At 33.3% G+C, this 21,878-nt stretch overlaps 1 protein-coding gene across 3 annotated transcripts; it reads right to left on the bottom strand.

Annotated features, from left to right (window-relative positions):
- Positions 1-1,323: 1,323 nt before the first annotated feature.
- On the bottom strand, positions 1,324-9,605 carry LOC113737250 (high mobility group B protein 15). Of its 3 annotated transcripts, none has more exons than XM_072082138.1 (7): positions 9,522-9,605; positions 7,573-7,802; positions 5,387-5,465; positions 3,809-3,962; positions 3,581-3,715; positions 2,362-2,780; positions 1,324-2,279 (listed from the first exon to the last, which is right to left on the bottom strand). In XM_072082138.1, the coding sequence occupies exons 2-7, from the start codon at positions 7,785-7,787 to the stop codon at positions 1,614-1,616; spliced, it is 1,668 nt and encodes a 555-aa protein (XP_071938239.1). In that variant the 5' UTR covers positions 7,788-7,802; positions 9,522-9,605; the 3' UTR covers positions 1,324-1,613. The 3 variants fall into 3 exon arrangements, with proteins under 3 accessions (XP_071938239.1, XP_071938241.1, XP_071938240.1); XM_072082140.1 differs by lacking the exons at positions 7,573-7,802; positions 9,522-9,605 and adding exons at positions 5,228-5,300; positions 6,110-6,213; XM_072082139.1 differs by lacking the exons at positions 7,573-7,802; positions 9,522-9,605 and adding exons at positions 5,228-5,300; positions 5,810-6,046.
- Between the last annotated feature and the right edge of the window lie 12,273 nt (positions 9,606-21,878).

The raw sequence follows: 21,878 nt of genomic DNA, 5'->3' as shown, positions 1-21,878 counted from the left end.
ATATATATATATATATATATATATATATATATAGATATATAAGATAAAAAGATAATTGAAAAATATAATCACGAAAAATATAAATTGAAAAACTACAATCCATACAAGACCAGGCTCTGGAGATAATCAAGTATTTTTCTTTAGCAATCCATGTATTCTTGAAGTCACGGTACTCTTCCTCATTACTTGACCTTCACGAAATGATGTGTGTGTATATATATATATATATATATATATATATATATGTATGTATGTGTTTGTGTGTGTGTGAATATTCCCAAGTTTTATGTTTGATACCAGTAAAATTTTGCATTAATGAGTTAATGGTGAAGTAATGCATTTTTCAGTATCTTTCTGGGAAAATTCTTGCAAATATGTTCAATTAAGTCTAAGGACGCCGAATATTAAAATGCTAAATAAAACTGTTAAAACAATTCAGTACGTTTTAGTGTTGCATAAGCAGACATGCTCAAGCTTTTGACCTCACTGGCTTCTTAATTAATTATACTACTAGACAAAAGAAAAAGAAAAAGAAAGATAGAAAAACTGTAGATTAAAGGGATCTCTTTTTTAACATTTCTTCGTAATGCAAAGGAAAAAATGTTTCAATCAATGGATAGGAACATTAGAAAATTTCAGGTAAATTCTCTTAGGTAGAACCTCAAATATAAGGACAGACTTTTAATTTCCATCACCTCATTCTCTTAAGTCTTCATATTGGCACTAAGAATTTTATCTGTCAAAGGAATTGAAAAAGACTAGGCCATCATCTTCAAACTTGCTAGCTAAAATTTTTTTTTTCTCATCACTAAAAATGTAAAAATCTTCGGTTTTACCATAATTATGAATCAGGTCAGATTCTTATTTGTGGGATGGGATTCTTAGGATGGCATTTACCCCTTATTGAGTGTGGACCATTACTTGTTTTGTACGTAAAAGGAACTGTCTCTCTTGATTTGTTGTATAGCACCTCAAATGCAGGGAAGCTACTTATCCATACAATCTTTTACAATGATCAAAGTTTCAGGTTAAAGCCATGTCCATATTTCTCTTGAGATCTTCTTACTCAGACATTGCAGTTGTCCTTGGTGATATGGCTTATTATAGTAGCATCAGAGGCTGAATTGAAATGGCCCTTATGGAAGTGCCCTTGGAATGTTAATTTTCATTTCTTCACCAACACTAAAATTCTGTTCTCTTTGAGTTGGTAAAGAAATTGACCTAAATATGAAAGTTGCCAGATTCAATATTTCCATATGCGATTGTACAAGAAAATGCAAGCCAATGATAACTAGGTTGAAGATGGAAGCATTGAATATGATAGAGGTCTAGAAAAGATATATAGCATTAAACATACCAAAAGATATACCAAGTAATTTCAAGTCCAGCCCAATGTGCATGTCCAAACTAAGACAGGTTGATGAACAGGGAGTCTTGCATTCTACTTTTTGCTAATAATTAGTTCTGGATTGAGAGAAGAATTTCCAGGATCAGATACGATGATGAAAATCTACAACACCTGAACTACACTGCTCATCATTGAATAATGACTTGAATGATGTATGAGAAATCTATTGACTAGAAACTGATTTTCCGGCTTCCTTGGGTAGGACCTAGATCCCTGCATCAGGAGCACGCATGTTCTCCTGAATGGAGACTGGGACTTCTTCACCAGTAGCTAATCCTACTTTATCAATCTCTACAGCGATATCTCCACTGCACAACTTATGCTGTTCTGCATCAACGTCAGTTCTCTTCTGGATTTTAGTTCCTTCTTCATCAACCATAATCTCCTCAGATGCATTTCTTGGAGCAATTTCTGCTCTGCAGAGCACTTCCATTTGTGCACCCTTTTCCATGATTTGATGATGACCCTCAACATTTCTCTTTCCACTGTCACTACTTACCTCGTTCTCAGGAATATAAGGTGCATCCTCCATTTGAAAATTCTTATCCAGGTCCATCAAGTTGAGATCTGGCATATGGTTCTGCTGTTGCATGACAACTGCATCAGTAATGGTCTGCCCTTTACTCAGCTGTAGGTTATTTTTGCCATTACTATTTGAAATTGTTGCTTTCTCACGCAAGTCAGATGAGCATGCATCATTGGTTTGAAGTATCTGGTTCACGTCCAAAGCAGTACTCACTTGTGGATCAAGGGACTGTTGTAGATTTGGAGTTGCACCACCTAAAGTCTGCTCTGTCCTAAGTCTCTCTCTATATCCTTCCATCTCTATTCTGTATCTTTCTTTGTCCCTGACAGCTTTTTCTTGATAGACCTGTACATGACATAATATTGGAGCTAATTGACAACATATAGAGAAGATTGCAACTAAGGAAGCAGGACAAGTTGATGCTTACAGCTTTTTCAGAGTCATTTAGTTTGTTCCATGAATCACCAATCATCTTACTGATCTCCCGGTCTTTTCCTGGATAAAGTGGTTTTAGTCTGGCATGCTGCTCTGCAAAGAAAAAGTTATATCCACTTCTATTAGGCTTTGGATGGGCTGGATCCCTTTTCTTGATTTCAGATTTCTTCCTACGCCTGCGACGGGCTATCCCTAATGCTACCGATGGACTTTTAGTTTTACTGCCAGATGCCCTTTGGCATTGCTGAGTATTTTGATGTTGAAATTTCAGGTGAGCAGAGTTAAAAGGAGCCTGATAAAGGACACCTTTCAGTTCCTCTGAGCCAATTTTCACAGTTATAAGATATCCACTTTCAAACTTTCCATCGATAACCCCATGCACTTCGGAACCTGTTGATAGTGCTGGACATGCTGCAAGCACCAAGATTGGTCATTTTTATATGTTTTCTGCATCTATTGGAACAGCTATATCAGCAATAAAAAGTATTGACAATAAACACAAACAAATACATGGAAGATTATTGCACAAGTAAGCCAAAGAAATCAGGACTCCAAAGTTGGGTAGAAACGTGTACATCACATGTCTTCATCATGTAAGCACAGCATTTAAAGAAACCAAGGCTAACCTTCTCCACTTTTTCAAGACCAAAATTCAAAGTATCTCAAATCTCTTAGCTGTCTATTCGGCTTTCACTTGAGATGACAAAATCATCATTCTCTAATTCTGGTGTGGAAACCAGAAGAATGTAGCCCTTGGCAGACCAAAATGTTTCTTTGACATATTAAACTTACAAAATCGTCAAAAACTACAAGTGTCTAAAAACATTTCTCATTGCAATAAAAAACTAGGGTATATTCTGTCCATTCATGAGTTACCCTATCATAACAAACAATGAGCGAGCACTTTACATATGCTTTCATTGAAAATGTTGCATGCGAAAGGGCATTGCTGCTTCCAAAAATATTAGCCATCCCCAAGGTTCCATATGCATCTAGATGTTGCTTGAATGGCGTTCAGATAATTATTATACAAGGTTGCTAGTTTCTAATACTTGAACGTGTATGCTACATTTGCTAGCTCATACAATATAGAGATTTAAGTATGACTGCCAAAAAAATGCTGCTGAAGATATACTGTTGTAGTCATTAGCAATTATATCAGGGTAAGAAAACTAAAAATAAGATGAAGAGAAAAGGGAGCTAAACACAACCTTCAGGTAACAGCTTTGCAGATTCTACCACCCTTGCTTGTTGCATGCCTGCTTGGTTTACCAGTGATGACTGCGTGGTTTTAGTTAATTCACGCGGCAGAGGTGTAATTGGAGACGAAGAACTATGTGAAGCATCTGGAGGAAGATTGTCTAAATATATGTAAATTGTCCACACACATACATAAAAGTGGAGAGAATGATGGCAAAGTTTCAAGAATCAACACGCACCAGATGTCCAACCCTCAGCCTTAAAAAAGTAAATTTGTTCATAGTGTAGTAGCAGTGAAAAATAATACTTCCGAAGAACAAAAGAAGCATTAGTTGCTGAAGATGGAAAGCTGAAAACACCAATTACATCTTTCCACTTTCTCTCCTGGAGAATCTGTAAATTCAGTTGTTTAGACAAATGAAGTCATAGATGCAAACTCAAAAGGAAAAAGAGCAGGACAAGCTTAGCATTAAAATGTGTTGAAATTGTAACTCTTGTGCTCGACTGACTTCCAGTTCACAATTAACACAAGCACTTAAGGACCTGCAGCATGAAGATGCACAAAGATGCTAACGTGCATACAGACACAACAGTCACAAGATAGTAAAATAAGATAGCGTAAGTATCAGAATCTATACTCAGCAACACTCTGGCTAAGCAGAAAGCAAGAAAGAAAATCAAAACTACAATAAAGATTGCAATCAACATTCAACAGAAGTGTTCTTATCCACTTCTTCTAGCTTCTGCATAAGCATCCTAAGTAACTCGTAACATTTTTAGTCAAAAAAATTGATTTAATCATGATGCTCAAAGGTGTGCATTTGATGTTCAAAGCTGCAGTTCTAAAGTCAAAGGTTCTAAGATCAGGCCTCTTTCTGCAGTATAAGGTGCATACTTGTTATTTCCAAATTACAAAAAAGAGATGTAACCACATCAAGAAGGAACATAAATTAACAAGAATGCCCACTTAGCAGCCCAGTCATGGCCATATAATTCCAAAGCTTCATCCAGAAAAGAGTAGGTCATTGATTTTTCAAATCTTCAGGTACAAAGACTGATCAACTTGGCTACATCATTGACTGTAATTGAAGAGCAAATCAAATGCATATACAAGGGGGATGAGCACCAATAACACACCCTCCATGGTCCCACCAATTACGAGAAACTTCACAGTGTGTCTCCAAGTACTAATCTAAAAAGTATAGTTGATTCTGAAAAGGAAGTTTCAAAGACACACAAGCAGAGAAAAAAATTCCTGAAGGACGGAATTTTCAAACAAAACTCTGGCTACTGAGATTTCAAAAACGTGATTTTGATAGATTTAACTTTATCAGAAGATTTGTAAAACCTCAGCTTTAAGAAAAACAAAATGGGCCTTGCAAAGCAGAAACTGAAAACAAAGAAAGAACAGAATCCCAATAAGACACCAAAAAGAAAAAGCTAAATCTCAGTTGAATAACATCAAAAGCAATGTCACCACAATTGAAGGAAAATCTCATGGAGTCCATGGTGGCACATCAAGCCATTGTTAAAACTATTACTATGATACAATCATGGGCTGCTTTAGACCTCTCAAGAATATCTGTTCAAGTTGCTATCCAACCATGGTGATGTATAGAGCAAGGCTCAGAGTCAAGGTTAAACAGCTTCGAAAATACCCAATTTTCGCCAGTTCTGGCTCTCCCACTAGCCGGCCCCCCATCCATCTCCGACTAAAACCATAATCTTCAACTGAAGAATACAAAACTTTTGAGGACACAGAGGCCAAAAAAATTGTTCAAGTTAAAAGTCAAGTAAATGCAACTGTGCCCACTCACCTTAGCAATACCACCACGAGAAGTCACCTCAACAAAAAGTCGATGCAAATCTAAATCCCGACCTGCAACAGTAGGGATCCTGAAAGAATATTGTATTCAAAAGATTCAAATGCATAAAGTTAGGAAAAAGATAAAAAAGTGGAATGTAATTCCCCATCAAGAAAGAGCATTAATAAAGTTTCTAATGCATGGATCAAAGTCAGATCTCAAAACATTATTTTACAACACTAGTGGAACACTTGTTCTTGGCAACAGAAGTAGCTATTTATTTCAATTAAGAACTTCAGCAAGGAGATATATAAAAGCATAGCAGGGCCTTATAGAAAACAAGCACCAGAACATCTAATCATCCACCTCCTACCAAAAGTTCTTCATTTGTATTTTATTCCACTGACCAACTGGCCTAAATATGTGTTCTACTACCTCAATCAGTAAACTGTTTGAAACTTTATCAACAGAATAGCAGGGACAAACGTTTTACTCTATCTCGCCCACGAGAAGTTAACACCATGAAAAAATGCTGCAGAGATCTTAAAAACACCTTAGCTAGTAGGACGAAGTTTCAATAGAAGTTATCCAAAACATATTGTCACATCTCAGATCTTTGTGAATAGCTAGTTCCTCCACAAAAAGTAAAAAATAGAGGCATGCCTGTGGCCGAATAATTCTAATTAATTGAGAGAATAAATCCACAGTTGATTATCAAGTTTGATTGTTACTTACCTTATTCGATATAAGTTTTAGCGCTTATCCTTTTCTCCATTCCCAAAATTCTAAAATGCCATGTGTAGTTCACTAAATAAATATCTTTATGCTCAGTGTTGTACTAACAAATGCAATACTCAACCTTATGAATAAATAACTCACGTCATGTCTAATGATTGCAAAGGATGTAGGGCACCCACAAACAGAAGTTACACGAGCCTCCTATTCAATGGTAGTATTCTCAACTTCAGTGCTCTAGAAATGATAAATTCCATTTGACAAACTAGAGATCAATTAATGTAGATTAATTTGAGCATGAAAAAGAAAGAGAAGTGAAGAAAAAGTACCACCGTTAAAAGATAATTTGGTCGATCAACTAGCGTCCAAGTTACACAGGTGGATACAGCAAAAGTACATTGACTACAATATTCACGTGTAAGCCGTGAACGAAAAAGGAAAAGCGACAGAAGAGACAATATATAGCGAGAATTACCGATGCATGGAACCCAAAATTTTCTAAACTAAAATGCATAAGGGGCCAAAATAATAATCTATGTACATACTCATAGTTAATATCTCCAATGAATTTAGAACTCCCAATTTACAATCAAAAGAGCATCTACAATGAACTTAACAACTACGGAGTATATGTGTTATGACAAACCAATTTGTCAGTACAGGTTTTACCCACTCAATTGTTTGATTCACTAAATAAAAAGATACCTCAATATTGCATGAAACAAGAAAACAAAAGGTACACCGTGATAAGCCATCAAAGCAGAAAAACTTGGAATGTGAGCACAGCAGCCATTTCTTGCATAAACTTTGGGACATTCGTATCATGAAATTGCAAATCAAATGAAATCAAATGATAAGATATGAGGCATGAAAGCAAGCTAAAAACAGAAGTTAACCTTTGAGATAATTTCCCTTTACTTGGGATGAAAGATCCTTTTAGGATGCTAAATGCACGCGCGCACAAACACGCACGAATGAGAGGTTTAATGCTCCACTGATCACCATCTTATTTCCCCATTAGTATAGGACATTGATAATATCGTTTTAGAATGAAACATCAGTAAACGCCAATGAGCATTGTGTCAATACTAAAAACAAAATTGGAAGTACAAAAAATTCCATAAACTTTATAATCTAGAGCTGAGATAGACTTGTACTTCTTTGTATCTTGATCCTTTGTTGTTGATTCGTTAACTGCAATATACAGCCATAAAATCCCTAGACTAAACTCTCCACGAAGATGATTTATATTTTTGTACATAAATATTTTTTGTTTCACAAAAGCTGATTGTTACGGTCCTCCAAGAAGGAGAAATAGTTCACGCAAAATTGCAGTCATAAACAACTCCACCCAAAAAAAAAAAAAAAAAAAAAAAACTTGGAAAGCTAGACAAGAGGGAAAAAGTCCAATAGCTAGACATGTAGGAAGCAGAAATTATAGGAAATTTAAATAGATGACTGACATGAACTTGGTTCCCATGGCAGCATGTAGCTTCTCCAAAGTCACCCAGAACAGTTGAGGAGAGGCAACAACCTCCTCATATGTAGCCATAGGAGGTGGATATGGATGGTAATCTGAAGGTCTTGCCTGTAAAGGCAATGTTCTTGAGGTAGTGGAGGATGAAGCCATTGCCTTCTTCCCACCACCAACATCCACTAGTACTCCCTGTTCAACCATCTTACTCTTCTTACACTGCAATGCAGAGTACATGTATATGTTAAAGATTAAACAAAACAACAAAATAGGCGGAATCTGAAGCAGAAACGTGCGCCATGTAACCGGCAGCTGTGAAAACAGACAAAATCCCATGTCATGTTGCCAACCTAAGGAAAAGTAAAGACCAAAGACTACGTTTGAACAAACTGAAAGATGATAATGCTGCCAAATGCTGAATGAGAATAAGAATAGAGAAAACCAGGGAAAAGAAATAGAACATGACAAAGGAACAAACAAGAAGACAAATCATGAAACTGAACAGAAAATCACCAAGAACAGGCATTGAAATGACAAGGAGATCACCAGCTCTAGAGTTTACAAACATGATAAAGAGCTGCAAAACAGCCAGCTCATCTAGTGAAGTAACTCAAGTGTAACAGATTGAATACTACAAGTACAGCAACAAGGCTGTCAAAACCATGAATTTTTAACACAGTAATGAATGTACTCAACAGAAATACCCTATGAAACGTCAGAAGGTCCAAAAGTCAGAAAAGCCAGAAAAATGACAGACCCTTTCGGGCCATAAAGCACCCAGATATACAAAAAAAAAAAGATATAGTCCTCTTTTCTCTCCTTACATATGAGACACGCCATATTGGCTTACTCACAATGTCCATACATACTACTCAATCTTATCCCTTTTTAAGTTTTGTTTAAGCAACATCAATGGTACTTTTTATCCTAGGTAGCAACAGCCCCTCCTCACAATTAGTCAGAGTTCATACTTAGGAATATACAAAATTATAGTCCTAATTAATGCGATTGTTTTAGCCAAAAAGATATACTAGTTAATAAAGGAACTTTTTCAGAATCCAATTTCGTCTGATTATCTATTAGACAGTGATTATAATGCTTAATCTTTACATGTGTATAGATACTTGTATAAAAATCTTTTATTCATTAATCTGATGCAGTCAACTAAGCTTTCTGTAAGTAAACAGCTCCAAGCTAACAGTTAAATTAGCAGTTCTCGTTGAAGACAAAAATGTGATTTAGCATAGAAACAATGAGAAATGGTTAATAATCGAGTTAAGATTTATTATTTTCTTTTGAAAAGATTGTAGTACTATTTAAGATATCTTCCTTATGGATCTGCATTTATCACAAGAAAAACTTCCTCCAAAATGGTGCAATCAGAGTGCAGTAAAGGTGCAATACAGTTGGCCCTATTCCTGCCCAGTCCCAATAAATACTCTGACTTGGACAAAAGTGCATATACTACATAGACACAGGATCAACATCAGGTCTAAGTTTACCAAGAATCTGCAATGAAATCTTTGGCTGACAGTGTACAGATTCGACACATAATTAATACAATGGAGAATGTAAATAACCATCAAAACTTGCATGCAGAAACGAATGAAAAAGTTAAAAGCTTTATTCTTTCTGGTCTGACACTGTACTAGAGGTATGATTCGTTGGGTATCTTTCCCATATCCAAAAGGGTCAAAATCCCAAAGAGCTATGAAAGACAAAAAAACCCGCCTTGAATTTTCAGTATCGCCATTGTCCTAACCAAGAATCTTTCAAATAACCAAATATTCTTAAAATGTGCTAAAAACCAACGTGCATAAAATACTTTAAAATATTGCTAAAACTAACACTAGACACTATCCTATGTGGCTATGTATGAACATTCTATTACTACCCCAGATGGAATTTTGATTAAAGAAAGTCGAAACAATAACTTACCTGACAAAAATGAAAGTGACATTTGGGAGAGTGACGTTGGAGTTGCCCCAAAAAAAAAAAACAGAGAATGAACTGTCTTGGAACTGTCTTCTACTCTTCTTTGCTTTTGCCTTTTTCTTTTCCCCTTTACTATTCCAATGGTTGGTAATATTTTTTTTTTTTATGGATCTGTGATTGATAATACTAAAATAATCTGGGCTGGGATTTTTATAATAATCGGATGATGATACTGATTACTAATAACTGATGACAAATACTACTACAACAATTAACCTAAAGAAGAAACCGGTCACGTGAAATTATCGAAGTACCCTTAATCTTACGATGGGAGTCTACAGTTGCTAAGGGTAGAGGCAGTCAATTAAGGATAGTAAATTCCGCAATAAATGGTAATAGCAGTTGTTGGACTTGGCAGGTTGGCATAGTTGGTGGCTTGATACACGTGCCAAATATTAAGCTAAGTGCATTAACAATAAAGAATTAAGAATAATAGTTCATTAGATTAGGTTAGGCCTTGTTTTGACCACAAAATATGCACGTAATTTTTCAAAGCCATTTGGATGTAAGTAGGGATAGAGGTTAAAGAAGTGAAATCAAACTGAATACTACACGGTTTAACTTTATCTCTCTGTCTCTCTCTCTTTTTTTTTTTTTCCATATTAGACGGCAACAGTTAATCTAACCTACTCTTACTCTAGCTTACATTAAGGGTAGATAGGCCCAACGAATTCTAGAAAAATCGACGAGGACTGAACCATCATTGAATCAGACAGGTGCACTATACATCCGTATGAATTTAGAAGAAACTACATATATAGTGTTACATTAATGAGAGGTAAAGTTTAAATCTTTAACCTTCCACCCAACCAAGATTTAAAGTCTTTGGTGGTGATCAACAGGCCAAAGGACCGTTGGTTGTTTTACTTATCTCTTTAATTTAACGAAGTTGAACTTGCATATAAATTCGATTTGTTTATTTATCTGAGTGGAACAAGAATGAGTTTGTTTTGTTGGATTTATCTCCACTTTGCTTTATTGGATTTTTATTTACACGCCATTTGAGCATGTTAATATTCTTGCAAATACATGAGCTATATTATTGAATGTTGATGTTACCTCCTTGACTTCTGCCCATATACCCACCAGGCCACCACTTATAAATAAAGGCCATTCGAAGCAATAGCATGAGAATCCAATCCACCATTTCATTCGTGGACTATCGGCTACTGATATTGTCAACAATGCTTTTTCCGTGTTATCCTTTCTCGTCGATTTTAATCTAGGACAAGCATGGTTGACTTGAAGGGTAATTTTGATAATTAACGGTAAAATTATTGTGGCATTAAAATTCAATTTACGCAATATTGTTTACCAAGACTATACAATCTCAACACAGAGTCAGTCGGATTAGATAATGCTATATGATAAAAGAAAATGCTGTAAAGAGACCAATGTACTTCACCAATCAGGTGTGGATCGGCCAATACAAGAATTTTCTCTATTAGAAAGTTAAGCGGTCTAATCGTGCCATTAATATGTGGAAGTGATAATTGGATTGATGGATAATTTGTAGGGTTAATTACAATTAATTTGCTTAAGGTATATCTTATTTCTCATTTTATCCCATAACTTTTAAATTTTATCACTTAACCCTCTATAGGACAAAATTACCCTTCCATTATTTTCCTCTTTTTTTTTTGTGCGCCGGAGGAACAATGACCCTTTACATTTTCTTTTCATTCTTTCTTTTATCTTCTATCCTTCCCAACAAAAACTTTATTTCAACAAAAAAAAACTTTATCTGAAGTTTGTAATTGGATTTTTGGATGAATCCTTGAAAGGTATCAAAAGCTAATTTCGATCTTTGTATAATATCAAGTGTCACAATTACAATTAATGATCATTAATCAAGATGCAAATTCATCTTGTGATATTGTCTTGAGAATAAAATGAGAAACTAGAATGTGCAGAGGCAAATGCAAAAGAATTGAAAGTGAAAAAAAAAGAAGAAGATATTTTAGGGAAAGGGATTGAATATTTTGTGATCATTTGAGGAAAATATAAATCTCTCCAATTTATTGTTTTTAGTTTTAATCATTAAAATGAAGTTTCTTTTAGGAAAGAGGAAGAAGCAAACAAAGAACAAAGAGACAAAGAAAATAAAGAAAGGACAAAGGGAAAGAAAAAAATACAAAAGAGAGAAAAAAAACAAAGGAAAAAAATTTATAATGATAAAGGGGTAATTTTGTCTAATAGGAGATACAGTGAGTAAAAAAGATTAAGAGGTAAAGTGAAAAATGGAATATACTTTAGGGGATTGATTGAGATTAACCCTAATTTGTCGATATCTTGTACATGATATATAATTCCATGAGATTGCCATAGTAGTTGGAACAACTAAACCATTTGCTAAAATTTAAATAAATAAGGAAAATTGTTCAAAACTTCCCTTACATTTAACTAAATGAATTTTTTATCTTTCACTTTTAAAATAATAACTTTGTATCTCTTATGAAATTAAGTTAGTGAAATTTTGTCCTAACCTAGGTATTAAACCATTTTTTACTCTGAATCCATCATATGGCCCATACGTGGTAATATTTTTGAAGACCAATGGGTTAGATCCCATTGTAGTAAAACAAGTGATCCAATCTATATTCATTTTTTCTCCAAAAGAAGTAGAATCTAACCTGAACTATACTTAATTTTCTTTAAAAAAAAATGGGATTTGACCAAATCCATTATCATTTTTGCCATTAAAAAAGTGGGATTTGAACTTTTTATACATAAAATGATTATATGTGAGTCATGTGGTGATTTTCAAGCAAAAAAACAATACAAAATTTAGATTGGAATTAAATTTTACTAACTTGAATTTATTAGAGACGTAAAATTAATATTTTAAAAGTGACGAATAAAAAATTTTATTTAACAAAATCTAAGGGACGTTTAAAATGATGTTTTCAATAAATAAATAGAGATATTAACCATCTATACCATTCTCCTTCAACTACTTTCGATGGATGAATTAATCTTTTCATCACCCGTACTGTGGCAATGTTGGAAATAGTGCAATGAACTGGCAAATATTGTGATAAGAATTGGCTTCAAATCGTGATAGATATCATTTTCCTTTAGATTTATTTGTCCGGTATAACGTGCAATAATCTTAGAGAAATATCCTTTAGAATAAGATGAAATTTGTTTGTCTTAAACTCTTGCACAAAGTAAGACAAACCCTTTTTGAACTAAGGAAAGCTTTTGAGAGAGTACACAGTAGTAGGAAAGTAATTTTTTGCAACAAATCACTCTTGACTTGGCATCTTTATATAGGAAGATTGTTTAAGAAACAAAAAAACTCATTAAATACTTGTATGAATAGATTCAAAGTATTGTGTACAAATTCATGCACTTTAATTCATACATCTCATGATCCTAAGATCAAAACATGAATCTATCCTTTTATTTAAAAATTCCCACATACATGAATATATTCATAAATGAATGTATATTTTAGAAACATTCACAATACTATACATGTATCAAAAACATGAATGAATATACATTAATTACATGTATGTACATCATACAAATTTTGAAAAATTTTCAACAATCCCCCGCCATTTTTAAAATTTAAAAAATGAATTTCTAAAAGGTCACCGAATAATCTGACACTCATGTGCATAAATAATGGTGTCTTTCGATTGAACTACTATCTTAGTGAAGGTTCTTTGAAATCAATCATACAAGATGGTAGACAAGATTTGAACCACTTGGACATTGGACCAACCTCATAAACACATCACACACTGAGCAATGCACAACCATAAATTCTTCAATGATACATTTTACGGCCTTGTATCACTATCATTTCATGAATGTTACAAAGTAAAGTCCTTAACTTTGTGATTTGCCGAACACTAACATTCATATAGGCGACATCTTAGTGCTCCCACCACAGATAGTACTTTTAAGATTCGTTAAAAGTTCAACGACTCACCCTTACATTTGTACTGGCGAGAATAACATGCACTATTCTACATTGAAATGTCTAAATTTCACATAGTGCACCAACCACTAAAATGGTGTACTTTGACTCATTGAATTCAAGATTAGACATTGTATCTAGCGCTGAATTGAGATTCCACCATTAGTGGTCAAAAATTTTGGACTTTAAACCCATCCCCCTTGATGTTCTTAACACCAAATTCCTTGATAATTCTTTTGTCAAAGGATCACTCAAATTTTCATTTGATCTCACAAAATCAATTGATATGACTCCATTTGTGATCAAATCTTTGACATAACTATGTCTTAAATCGATATGTCTTGACTTACCATTATACACTTGACTATATGCTTTAGCAAGTGTAGCTGCACTATCACAATGGATTGAAGTAGGCGACAAAGGTGTTGACCACAACGGTATATCACAAAGTAAATTACGTAGCCATTCAGTTTCTTTACAAGCTGAAGCAAGTGCTACAAATTCTGCTATCATTGTTGAATCGGTGATACAAGTCTGTTTCTTAGAATTCCAAGAAATTGCACCTCCACCAAGTGTACAGATCTAACCACTTGTGGACGAGTGATCATCTTTATTAGTGATCCAACTAGCATCTGAAAATCCTTCTAAAACTGAAGGATAATCGGTATAACATATACCATAGTCCATAGTGGCTTTTAAATACTTTAAAATTCTGGTTACACCTTGTCAATATAACCTACTAGGGTTGCTTGTATATCTGCTCAATAAACCAACTGTATATGCAATATCAGGTCTAGTACAAGTTATTGCATATATTAAACACCATATAATCTTAGCATATTTCATTTGAGATTTTGGATCCCCTTCATTTTTCACAAAATTTATTTTGGGATCCAATGGTGTTGAGGTTGGAATACAATCACTTTGATTGAACTTGTTAAAAATCTTTTCAATATAATGTGATTGAGACAACATTATATTGTTATCATTTTTTAAGATTCTTATACCAAGAATGACATCTGTCTCACCCATGTCTTTCATGTCAAATTTGTTTGAAAGTAAAGTTTTTGTGACTTTAACTTGCTCCAAGTCAATTAACATGTCATCAATATATAAACAAATTATGACACCTTTGCCATCATAAAACCAGTGTTTTGAAAACCGGACCGGACCGGCCGGTTCGACCGGTTGAACCGCGAACCGGCCATGCTCCGGTCCGGTTCACTGCCAGGTTTGACTTTGTCAAGAAACCGGTCAAAAATCGGTCGGACCGCGAAACCGCTGAACCGGATTTGAACCGGTTATTTCCGGTTTTTGAGTTTTCCTTTTTTTTTTTTTTTGCAAAATGTAGTTATCAAGATTCGAACTCAAGACCTTTGTAATAGAAGACCAATGTAGTAACCGTTGCACTATCACATCTTATTAGTTTTTTTTGATAACTTATTTATATAAAACAAACACTCATATTTCTTTTGTTCCATTTTTTTTACAAAATATTATCCTTTCATGACTCTTTCTTTTTAATCTTCAACACACACACACACACACACACACACACTCTCTCTCTCTCTCTCTCTCTCTCTCTCTCTCTATCATCTTTTCTTTTGCCACTCATTTTTTAATCAAATCTCTTTATTTTTAATTTATTGATGTTTTCTTCCATATTTTAATTTTGTTTTTGTCCATTAAATTTAAAAAAGTTAAAAAAGAATTATTTTTCTTTAACCCAATTTATTTAATACCACAACCACTCACTTTTATCTCATTTTTTGTTTCTTATCAAATTTGCATTTCTATTTTCAATTCTCTTGATTTTCTTCGAACTCCAAACTTCATTTTTTAAATTATAAATTTAAATTCCAAAATGTAAATTAAAATTTAAATTCACAATGTCTAAATTCTCATAGACGTGAATTTTGTATAATTTCAAATATTGTGATATTTTTGGATTATATTTAAGATTTTTTTGGTAGATATAATTGAAATTGAGATGAAATTTATTTGTTTTAACTTATAATTTAAAAAATTTATTTTTAAAAATCCAAGTTATTCAAAAATAGTAAACTTTTCATCATATAAAGTATTAAATTATCCATTACATGTCTTATTTTGTGCACATATATATTTATATAAATTATTTTTTAAAAAATTCATTGAACCGAGATTGAACCGGTCCGACCGGTTGAACCTCGACCCTTTCACTTCACCGGTTCGATTAACGGTCCGGTTTTTAAAACATTGCATAAAACCTTCTATAAATGCATTTATCAGATTCATTTATTTTGAATCAACTAGTAAGAATAACTTGATCAAATTTTTGACGCCATTGCTTCAGTACTTGTTTTAGTCCATATAAAGACTTTACAAGTTCACACACTTTATGCTGTTGATCAGGTATCACAAACCCTTCGAGTTGTTCCATATATACTTTTTCACCCAAATCACCATTTAATAATGCTATTTTAACATCCATTTGGTGAATGACTAGATTTTGGATAGAAATTATAGCAAGTAGTACTCTAATTGTAGCAATTCTAGCTACTGGAGAATATGTGTCAAAATAGTCTACACCATACTTTTGTGTAAACTCTTTGGCAAACCAATCTGGCCTTGAACTTATCAATAGTTCCATCGATTTTCATTTTTTTTTAAGATCCACTTACAACCAATTGGTTTTGAACCAGATGATAAGTCTACTAATTTTCAGGTTTTATTACCTAAGATTGAGTCAATCTCATCATTAATAACTTCCTTCCAAAAGAGAGTATTTTGTGAGTTCATTGCTTCTTCATAGGTCTTGGGATCAGTCTCAATGTTGAAGCAATATAAAATTTGATTGCTCACTGTATCTCTAGTTCCTTCAACTAGATACATATAAAAGTCCGAACCAAAGTCTTTTGACTTTCTAGTTTTTTTGTTCATTCTCAATTCAATGGTTTCATTTTCACTATCTTTTGTCAATTCACTTGATTTTGGAATAACATCTTTTATAGAGGTGAACCTATTCTCTTAAAAAATAGCATTCCTAGATTCAATTATGGTATTAATCGAAATTGAATAATTAGGTTCAATTACCATGAACCTAAATGCTTTGCTATTTTATGCATATTCTAAAAATATACACTCCACACCTCTTTCTCCCAATTTTTTTTTTTAGGTTTTGGGAGTTTTACAACAGCCCTACAACCCCAAACTCTTAAATAGTTTAGGTTGGATTTTCTTTTATTCCAAAATTCATAAGGGGTTATAGAACTCCTTTTATTATGAACTATTTAGAATATGACAAGCCGTTAACAAAGTTTCACCTCTAAATCCTTGACTTAGCCCAGACTTTGACAAAAGTGCATTACTCATTTTTGTCAATACACGATTTTTTCTTTCGACTACACCATTTTGCTGTGGTGTATAAGGAGCATTCATCTCATGTTTTGTCCCAATAGATTCAAAATAGGTAATATCATAATACTCTTCACCTCTATCCGTCCTTAGACATTTGATAAAGGTTTTATAATGAATTTCAACTTATAATTTGTATGTCTTGAATTTTTGCATTGCTTCACTTTTTGAGTATAACAAAAAAAATGACAATATCTAGTATTATTATCAATAAAGTCACAAAGTATTTTTACTACCCAAAATTGGAGTACCATACAAATCACATACATCACTATGAATAAGATCCAAGATTTTAGATGATCTTTCAACTTTAAAAAATGAATTTCTTGTGATTTTCATTAGCATGCATGTTTTGCATTTTCCTTCAATCTTATCACAAAATGCCAGCAAATCAAGTCTCATCATTTCATGCATTCTTTTGTAATTAATATGGTCAATCCTATTATGCCACAATTCAAAAGAAAACTCAATCAAATACGTAGAAACAATATCAATCTTATTATTTCTAATAGGAAGTACATTCAACTTAAACATTCCATTGCAAAGATAACCCTTGCCTACAAACATACCACCTTTAGACAAAATAAATTTGTCAGCCTGAAACACAAGTTTAAAATCAAATTTATTTAACAGACTAGTCGACATTAAGTTCTTCCTAATTTCTAGTACATAAAACACATTTGTCAAGGTTACAACATTGCCAGAAGTAAATTTTAATTCTACTTCTCCAATGCCTTGAACCAAAATTGTAACAGAATTTTTCATGTAAACAACGGTGCTTTCATTCACCGATTTCATGGATTTGAAAAATATTTTATTGTTGCACACGTGTCGCATAGCTCTAGAATCAACCCACCAAGCAAAATCATCTTCAATTATATTGATCTCAGAGATCATTGTCACAAGATTTTTGCTTGTGTTTTGGAAAAACTCTTGCTTCTTCTTTCTTGTTTTGAAAAATCTTGCACTCGGACTTGTAATGTCTCTCTTTCTTGCAATAGAAGTATTGTCCTTTCTTTCTTTTCTTGGACTGGTTCTTGGGTTGTTGGTTCTTCTTGCTTCCTTGAGATTTTTCAGTTTGTCTATCTTTAATCACATGCACTTTTGAAGTAGAATCTTTGTTCTTTTCAAGGATTTGAATATCCTTCTTTTCTTACATGTGAATTTTTTCTTCTACTCGAAAAGATTTAGCAAGAATTTCAACAGAAATATACTCTTTTTTATATTTGAGATCTCTCTTGAAATCTTTTCAAGAAGGTGGTAACTTATCTATTATAGAGCAAACAATAATGGTTTCATCCATGTGCAGATTGTGTTGTGTGAAATGATTAAGAAACCTTTCAATTTCACTAAATTGCTCCATAACAGACCTATTATCTACCATTTTATAATTATTAAAAGATGAGACAAGAAACTTCTTACTTGTAGCATCTTCTTGCATGTACTTGGACTCCAAACAATACCAAAGTTCCTTGGCGGTAGTAATTGAATGGTAGATATCAAACAGGCTGTCACTCATGGTATTGAGGATGTGACCACGGCATATTTCATCGTCGTTCTTCCATTTCTGACGTTTTCGGATGTCTTCAAGAGTTTCTTCCTTGGAATTGATGATTAATGATTTTGGTGTAGTTAAAACATAGACCATTAGAGTGCAGTGAGAAGGAAACGAACATGTTTTTGTCAACGGGTGAAATTTCCTCCATCAAACCTCTCGAGTTTGACAATGTTGGATGTCGACTCTTTCAGGGTACCAGCCATTGTAGAGTACAAGATAAAGCCTAAAGATTGTTGGAAATAGTGTAATGAATTGGAAAATATTGTGACAAGAATTGGCTTCAAATCGTAATAGATATCACTTTTCTTTAGGTTTTATTTGTCCGGTATAACGTGCAATAATCTTGGACAAATATCCTTTAAGATAAGATGAACTTTATTTGTCTTGAACTCTTGCACAAAGTAAGACAAACCCTTTTTGAACTAAGGAGTGCTTTTGAGAGAGTACACAGTAGTAAAAAAGTAATTTTCTGCAGCAAATCACTCTCTACTTGACCTCTTTATATAGAAAGATTGTTTAAGAAACAAAAGAATTCATTAAATACTTGTATGAATAGATTCAAAGTATTGTGTACAAATTCATGCATTTTAATTCATGCATCTCATGATTCTAAGATCAAAATATGAATCTATCCTTTCATTCAAGAATTTTCACATACATGAATATATTTATAAATGAATGTACATTTTAGAAACATTCACAATACTATACATATATCAAAAACATAAATGAATATACATTAATTACATGTATGTACATCATACAAATTTTGAAAAATTTCCAACAGGCAAAGGTTGTTAGTTAAGGCGTTGTCACAGTGCCGATTTAACTCTCACGCCATCCATTTTCCCTTATATTGCAAGACCTTTAAGGCATCTTTGAACTAAAAAAAATAGAACATTTTATTCCATAGCATAGTAATTCTTTGTTTAAATTCTTTGAACATGCTACATACTATATTGTATACATACAATATGCTTCTAGTAAATGTCTTTATCTGCCACCATGATGGCTCTTCACCTGGGATCTAGACTGAAAATCCCCATTGTTGCATAAAAACTTGTTCATGGACCTCAGTTCAACAGAGCCCTTTGTGTTCCTCTTCCCTTCATTTTCCTCCTTGCTTAAATTTGCATTGCCATGTTTCTTTCATGCCTAACAACATCCCTTCTATTGGTGATTCTGTCAAAACTAATGATGATAGTTCCACATCATTCTTGATGGGTGGCACCAGTTTCTACGAGGATGCTCAAAAAGATGAGCGGATCATTACCCTTGTCAAGTTTGCTGTTAACCAACATAATCAAAATCGGGCCTTTTTCCAGAGCTCTTTAATGTTTTGAGTTGTTCTTTAGTGGCTATTCAAGCATAATATTGGTGAATTTTTTTTTTAATTTTTGGTATGAAATAGAGGATTTTGGGTTGTTTTCCCCTTTAATATCTAGTAGTTGTTGAATAAAATTATCAGTTGTATATGTATGTGGGTTATATCTAAGGGTGCAAACGAGTCGAGTCGAGTCCAGTTTTGGCTTAATCGAACAGAGTTTCAATTTAATTTTACAAAACTCGAATTCGAGCTCGAGTTCGACAATCTCAAAATGTCAAACTTGAACTCGAGTTTAAAAAAATTTTAAAAAATAATTATTTTATTTTTAAAAAATAAAATATTAGGAATATATATATGTAATTTTACTATTAAAAAAAATTAAAAAAATATATAATCAAGTTTAGTATTTTTGAACTCGAATTCGAGTCGAGCTCGTATGATTCGTTTACAACCCTAATTGTATCTGTGTGTGAGCAAGCACTAATAGGGATATGTAAGTTAGAAGATAGGATAAAAATGGCCTTTTGCTTGTTTTATTGACTGTTAGTGAATCAATGAAGCAAAAATTTGGTTGCTGTTTTCTGTAAATCAAGACTCAGTGGTATATATTGCTGGAATTTGCTGCATAGAAGCCAATTTCTCAAAGATCGTCTTTTTCTTGTCCAGTTTAATTCTCCTTCTTTCCCTTTCTTACTTATGTTTATTTTGATTGTTACCAATCATGATTTCTTCCACCTTTCACCCAAGACACTCTGCTCATCATATTCTGCATAAACCAAAACAAAGTAATAGCAACATTCTTGTACAAGTTTACTCTGGCCTATATAAATTTATTGTCCTCATCAAAGCCTTCAGATATTAATTCCATAACTTCTTCAAAAGTCATGCAAGATAAAAGTATTCTTCTATTTCATAAGGAAAGAATCAACAGATATGAAATTGAGCGGTCCGTTGAAATTCTTGCCTGTAGCAATGCACTGCATCCCACTGCGACTGTGCATGGCTATCGCAGGTGAAGTAGCCAAGCAAGTCATGTTTGGTGCTCTTGACAATTTGTTCAAATCCAACAATGTCAAGTCTAAGGACTTTGGTACTCTTCTGGTGGATTTTACGGTTGGTTCTATTCGATGACTTTGCTTTATGCCATGATTGTAAATCACAACAAATGAAAAGGCAATGTATAGATCTTCTTTGAATTTCATTTAACTGGGAAGAGGTGGAAGATAGTTTTACTTGTATTATCGTGTGGAGGTGTTGGTTGTGAATAAGAGAATGGAAAAGACAACTTGACTTCTTAAAAATTGAGTTTATACTTGATAGTTGATTTCTAGGAAATCAGTTTCTATAAATGGAAGCTAAATAAAACCATCAATATTTTTTTAATTGTGATATAAAATATCAATACCTATGTAAGTAACCCTGCTTCTAATTTTTCATTCTCTGATATTATGGTGACAAAGACTTAGGGTCTAATGGAAACATTGTCATACCTTAGTAATGAAATTTTTACCATGAAAATTCATAAAAATGCAACTTCACACTTTAAACCATAAAACACATATTTTCACTAGAAACTTAGTTAATTAGCTATAAAATTGAATAAAACACAGCAAAACTAACTAATAAAACACACTTCAAACACATAACTTATGCACTTATCAACTATTTTAGTGAAGATTTTTTGAAATCAATCCTACAAGAAGTAGATAAGTTTTGAACCACTTTTATATTAAACTAACCTCAAAAACACATCACACATTGAGCAATGCACAATCATAAATTCTTCAATAATATATTTTGCGGTCTTGTATCACTATCTTTTCATAAATGTTACAAAGAAAAATCCTTAGTTTTATTGATTGCTGAAAATCAATATTCATATAGACGACATTTTAGTGCCGCCGTCATTAATGGCACTTTTAATATTCGTTAATTGTCCAATGACTCACCCTTACATTTACACTGGCAAGAATAATATGTACTATTCTAACTTAGAATGTCTAAATTTTACAAAGTGCACCAACCACTAGAATGATATACTTTCACTCATTGAATTCAAGACAAGACGTTATATCTAACGTTGAATTG

The sequence above is a fragment of the Coffea arabica genome, chromosome 3c (genome assembly GCF_036785885.1).
Source record: "Coffea arabica cultivar ET-39 chromosome 3c, Coffea Arabica ET-39 HiFi, whole genome shotgun sequence".
Taxonomy (NCBI): Eukaryota; Viridiplantae; Streptophyta; class Magnoliopsida; order Gentianales; family Rubiaceae; genus Coffea; species Coffea arabica.
This window is presented reverse-complemented; position numbering and strand designations above follow the sequence as displayed.